General features: G+C 45.6%; 1 protein-coding gene across 4 annotated transcripts in view; it reads right to left on the minus strand.

The window, feature by feature from the left end:
- Positions 1 to 5,537, minus strand: part of SEC23B (SEC23 homolog B, COPII component) — a 52,971-nt gene extending 47,434 nt beyond the window's left edge. The window contains exons 1-4 of one of the 4 annotated variants that reach the window (XM_017863714.1): positions 5,050 to 5,509; positions 4,631 to 4,739; positions 2,004 to 2,238; positions 483 to 540 (exon numbers count right to left, since the gene is read on the minus strand). In XM_017863714.1, coding sequence (XP_017719203.1) covers positions 483 to 540; positions 2,004 to 2,224 — 279 coding nt within the window. In that variant the 5' untranslated portion in view covers positions 2,225 to 2,238; positions 4,631 to 4,739; positions 5,050 to 5,509. Of the gene's footprint in view, positions 1 to 482; positions 541 to 2,003; positions 2,239 to 4,630; positions 4,740 to 5,031 lie in introns of all 4 variants that reach the window. The other 3 variants (XM_017863713.1, XM_017863712.1, XM_017863711.1) reach the window with 3 other exon arrangements.
- Between the last annotated feature and the right edge of the window lie 620 nt (positions 5,538 to 6,157).

The following is a 6,157-nucleotide window of genomic DNA, read 5'->3' on the forward strand; positions in this document are numbered from 1 at the left end:
AAAAAAAAAAAAAAAAGAGAAGTCTCTCTTGTGACTTGTGAGCTCCTTCTAGTTTGGTACTTTAAAAATTTTTAAATCAAAAGAAGCTCAGCACTGATACCTGAACCCTAAAAGTTAGAAAGATCAGAAAATGAAAATTTAGTAATGTACACTATCCAATTAGAATATCCTGAAGTCAAGAGAAATATGAACAACAGGTGCTTTCTTAGGGTCACAGATTCACTGCCTACAGAAAATGTGTAAAGGGGAATTCAGTGAACACCCTGCCCCCAGTCCCAAGCAAATGACAAGGACTCAAGAAAACCATTCAACAGAATAAACCACAAATGTTCAAATTCAGTATTGTGCTTACCAAAAGCTATCACCCTGAGTTCAGCAGAAACTGCTCACTGCCAGTGTAAACACAAATTCAACCTAACAACTTTTTTCATAATACAACTAAAATAAAACATACAACACATTTTGTTAAATAATTCACATACCTGATTTCTTTGAAAACAGAAATTACAGGCCCAAAGTTTTGCTCGATAATCAACCTGACTGTGAGAAAGATAAATATTATAAGTAGGTACCACTTTTACTTTTAAGGTAGAAAGCGTTTATTTATAAATGTCAAGTTCAGTAAATCACACAAATAAGTGTTTCTATGTGTATGCGTAAGTAAGCACAAGTACGCAAAATGTTCACTGCAGTTAGAATTCTGGCTAAGTACACCAAAATTTCCATCAAACAGCCACAGTGAAGAAATACTAAATCTCTTTTTCTGTTCTCAATTTCTTAATTTTTTAAATGGCACGATTTATATAAATTATAGGTTATTTCCCTTTTGCCTTTTATCTTAACATACTCTTCATGATTTTTTTCTAACATCTTTATTGTCCAGCTATGTGAAACTACTAAATCCCAACATTAAGAGCACATTTCACACACAGGAAAATGTTTCTAGATTTTAACCTGACTTAGACCACTTGAAGAAAAGTTGGGCAAGCACATTTCACTTCCTCGAACTGGTTCAAGATAACGCTTCAGTTACTTTTCCCCTACTTGCTACATGGAGAAAATTAATAACCAGTGGCTACGATTTTACATCAGAGCAGGAACACTCATATATGGGCACATTAAATAAAAGCAATGGGAATGAAGTAAAAAATGTTCCCTCATATAAAATGTTACGACACTCTCCACCTGTTTAAAATCATTTCAAATAATGTCCACATTTAAAAGAAATAGGTCACTATCTCAGGCACACACACACACAAAAATTACACTTAACAAATTGTTAAAAGCTAAAATTTCTTCTGCCTGCTACTTGTCCCTGCCCTATGGCATCACTGTACCAGGGAAGCATGACAAGACAGTCTAAGCTTTCGAATTCTTTTGGGAAATTAAGAGGAATCAGTAGTCTATAGTTAAGCCAAAAGCAAACTGATTATCAGCAAAAAAAAAAAAAAGTGAATTACAAATCCTCTCCCTCTACCTCTACCTCATTCCTGTAAGATTCCAATTTTATCTGGAATTATCAGGCCAGGGAGATTTCTACTTACTTCTTACTACTCACCACAAGAATCATTAAGAGTTTCACAGGCCGGGCGCGGTGGCTCGAGCCTGTAATCCCAGCACTTTGGGAGGCCGAGACGGGCAGATCACAAGGTCAGGAGATGGAGACCATCCTGGCTAACACGGTGAAACCCCGTCTTTACTAAAAAAATACAAAAAACTAGCCGGGCGAGGTGGTGGGCGCCTGTAGTCCCAGCTACTTGGGAGGCTGAGGCAGGAGAATGGTGTAAACCCGGGGGGCGGAGCTTGCAGTGAGCTGAGATCCAGCCACTGCAGTCCAGCCTGGGTGACAGAGCGAGACTCCGTCTCAAAAAAAAAAAAAGAGTTTCACTACTGCTCATCACAAATTTGATGACTTGCCCAAATTTAATGACTTTTATGAGCATCACATAAAAGTCATAATATATTGTATTTATCATTTTTACCAGTTTCAAAAGAATCCATACCAAAGTGGGTTGAGAACAGCTTTACAAGTTGGCCTGCTGCAAAGCACAGGTTCATATTGTACAGGAGGTAGGTCTGGACGTTCTTTCAAAGGAGTAAGGAGACAAGCCAGGGGTACAACCATTCTTGTAGCCTCCAGCCGGCTGGAAGGCCACACATTCCAACTAAAACGCACACCGTCCCGTTCTTCATTCTGCTGGATGAACTCCAGGTATGTCGCCATAGTCTAAAAGGGAACTGAAGATAAAACGTTAATAACCTTAATGGTATGTGGAATTCTGAACTAAACGTCAAAACAAGAAGATGGGCCACGTAACACAGTGTTACAGTGCTTCTTTTTTTTTAATTCCAGCTCGGCTCACTGCAGCCTCCACCTCCCGGGTTCAACCAATTCTCCTGCCTCAGCCTCCCAATTAGCTGGCATGTGTCAGGGATTACAGGCATGTGTCACCATGGCCGGCTAATTTTTTGTATTTTTAATAGAGGCGGGGTTTCACCATGTTGGCCAGACTGGTCTCAAACTCCTGACCTCAGGTGATCCACCCGCCTCAGTCTTCCAAAGTGCTGGGATTACAGGCATGAGCCACTGTGCCTGGCCCATGTAACACAGTGTTTCTTAAATACTCTGGAAGAAACTGTTGCTGTAGAGTGACAGTATTTTTTTTCCTTCTGATACCCAAAAGTTGGTTAACCACACAGTCATCACTGACCACTGCTCCTTTCTCAACTCTCAAGCACTTAAAAATAAATCAGTGGGAGGTTTACAATCACCTGATCATCTCCAAACTACATGTAGTTAAATACTAGGACTTCAAAACTCCTCACAGATCACACGTCCTATCAGTGAAGCCAATTTTAGCCCCTCGCTCAAGGTAACTCTTGAACCCTGTTCAGCATCCAACTATCTTCCTCTCTAATCTCCTTCCTTTCCTTCTCTATTAAATTTTACATTCCATGGCCGGGCACGGTGGCTCAAGCCTGTAATCCCAGCACTTTGGGAGGCCTTTGGTTCATAATGGGAACCAGTTTTGAGCTAAATTATTTCTACTTGGTATTACCAAAATTACTATTATGCTGAGTCTCACCAGAACCTCTTTCCTCGCCACGGTTGCTTATGTTCATGCCTCGAAAGGCTGTGGTCAAGGCCAGGCGCCGTAGCTCATGCCTATAATCACAGCACTTTGGGAGGCCAAGACAGGTGGATCACGAGGTCAGGTGTTCAAGACCAGCCTGGCCAACACAGTGAAACCCCATCTCTACTAAAAATACAAAAATTAGCCAGGTGTGGTAGCACATGCCTGCAGTCCCAGCTACTCGGGAGGCTGAGGCAGGAGAATTGTCTGAACTCCGGAGGCGGAGGTAGCAGTGAGGCGAGACGGTGCCATTGCACAGCCTGGGCGACAGAGCCAGACTCTGTTTCAAAAAAATAAAAATAAAAAAGACTGTGGTCAATAAAACTGTCTTACAGGCTGAACTCTCAAACCCAGATGATCCCAACTTCATTGAGTGCTTATACATCCTGTTCATATCCTAAAATCTAGGGTAACACACAACTCAGCTATTGGGGTTCAAGGGAACAAGCCCCTCAAGAAAAGCAGTAAAAAGGCAAAATAAAGAGTTTATCATATTAAAGTGGCCTCTCGCACCCACTTCCTTCAATATGGATAACAACCATCTGTTATTTTGGGAAGTACCAAACTGTAAATAATTTTGATCAAGGCAATAATACTGCATGACTAGAAAAGCAAATGAATTAGTCTACTACATGAGCCCAGAACACAAGAATTCCAGTGTTTGCTCCAACTGAAACTCTAAGAAATCTATTTGCTATTTCTAGCAACGGCAAGAACCTGAAGAACTGTGTGCATAGGAAGCACTCTGGAGCTTCATGGGAGGCAAAGGGATAACTAAAGTCGGAATGAAAGCAAGTTCTCATATCACAACTCTCAGCAAGTATGCCAGCAGATCTCATTAAATAACCGTCTCTCTCTCAAAACGTTCTTTATTAAAAGGTACTAGGCGGCCAGGCGCAGTGGCTCATGCCTGTAATCCCAGCACTTTGGGAGACCGAGGCCTGTGGATCACCTGAGGTCAGGAATTCAAGACCAGCCTGGCCAACACGGCAAAACCCCGTCTCTATTAAAAATACAAAACTTAGTTGGGCGTGGTGGCAGGCGCCTGTAATCCCAGCTACTCGGGAGGCTGCGGCAGGGAAGATTGTTGACCTCGGGAGGCAGAGAGGTTGCAGTGAGCCAAGATCGCGCCACTGCACTCCAGCCTCAGCGAATAAAAGAAACTACTGGCTCCATCTAATGGTTTCCAAGTATGTACAGCCTAAGACCTGCTGCTCCCTCCTTTTCCCACTGCCTGGTTCCCTCAACCTTCCAGGGTCTGGATTCTTAGCACTGGACACACAATCCAAGGGGACTACAGAAGGTCCACGAATCCTCCCTCTGAAGTAATGCGCATGACGGAATGTGCCTTTCTTCTAGGGAGATGGGTCCACAGCTTTTAACAAAGTATCAACGGGGAAGGTATCTGAAGAGGTAAATAACTTGAAGTATGAATTAGTGAATGAATGAAAGGCCTGGAAAGATAACAGGAGAATACGCCAAAAAATCTGAATCACCCTTATCTCGCCAACTGGTATCTTCTCAGGACACAGTGACCATGTGTACACAAGAATAAGTGAGGTTTAATCCTTGCAGGGAGTCCAAGGACCTGGGTTCCAGTTCCAGCTGTCATGAAGCAAAAGTCGTTTCACTTGTCTAAGTCTTGAGTTTCTCAACTATAAAACGGGGGTTGGGTCCTTCCAGCTGTGCGCACCCCGCAATTCCGGGGAACCTGGAGCCAGAAATCGGTGCCAGCCTGGGGCGGGATGACACCCTCAGGGGACTCCTGGATCATCGATTCCCCCCGCTACCCCAAACTGTCAAGAAAAGGCCTCATCCCAGAAGCCGCCCACCTTCGCCCCCGGCAGAAACTCATACCCGTGCCCTCGGACCTCAGTCACCTATGCCCCGCGCTCACCTGGCCGGAACCGCTCACCTAGCTAGAGCCGTCCTCACCCACAGCTGCAACAGCCAGGCCCCGGCTCCCACCGCCAAGTCCAGCTCAGCTCTCAACCGATTGGCCAGGGCCCCAGCGCGTCATGCCACGACGCTGTCCACTGGCCAATCAAAGAGCGCTTCTCCGACGGACTGGCGGAAGACAGAGACTCAGAGAAGCCCTGTCACCATCTTGGAACAGGGCAAGACAGGTGTGTATCGCACTTCAAAACCACAGTTCCTCGGAACACGTTTCCACACCCCTAAACGTTTCTGTTTCAGAAAACCCCGGCGCCTGCCGCACCGCCGCCTGAGCGCAGCCAGAGCTCCTCAGAGGTTCGCCCTGATACAATATAACATCCGCCCGTCTCAGTGGGAAGTCCCGCTGATCGCCTTAGCTACCGGAAAGCGAGAACGATGACGTATGCTCGCGGAACAGAGAGCTGCACGGGTTGGAAGAAACTAAGGCTGCCGGAAGAAGGCGTCAGCGGGCGGAAGAGGCGGGCGGAGGGGGCGTGGCGGGTGGTGAGTGTGGCGGCACTTAGGCACTTGCTGGTTTTGAGTGTCGGTCTCTGTGGCCAGTTGAATTTGAAGTACAGCAGTGTGGTGGTGCTTCACGTTACAAACTGTCCTCCCCTCGCTGGCTGCAATGTCTTGGCGCTCTCAGCGGAGGGTGGCAGTAGCGCACAGTCCATGTCATTCTTCTACATGGAGATGAATAATTGAGAAATGTAATATTCAAGCATTTTAAGAGAGTAAGCTTATAACTACATAGAACATAACTTTCTTTTTTAAAATAATTCCAACTGGCCGGGCGCGGTGGCTCAAGCCTGTAATCCCAGCACTTTGGGAGGCCGAGACGGGTGGATCACGAGGTCAGGAGATCGAGACCATCCTGACTAAGGTGAAACCCTGTCTCTACTAAAAATACAAAAATTAGCCGGGCGCGGTGGCGGGTGCCTATAGTCCCAGCTACACGGGAGGCTGAGGCAGGAGAATGGCGTGAACCCAGGAGGCGGAGCTTGCAGTGAGTGGAAATCGCGCCACCGCACTCCAGCCTGGGCGACTGGAGCAAGACTCCGTCTCAAAAAAAAAAAAAAAAAAAAAAA

Source organism: Rhinopithecus bieti, unplaced genomic scaffold, assembly GCF_001698545.2.
Source record: "Rhinopithecus bieti isolate Rb0 unplaced genomic scaffold, ASM169854v2 scaffold_72481, whole genome shotgun sequence".
Lineage (NCBI taxonomy): Eukaryota > Metazoa > Chordata > Mammalia > Primates > Cercopithecidae > Rhinopithecus > Rhinopithecus bieti.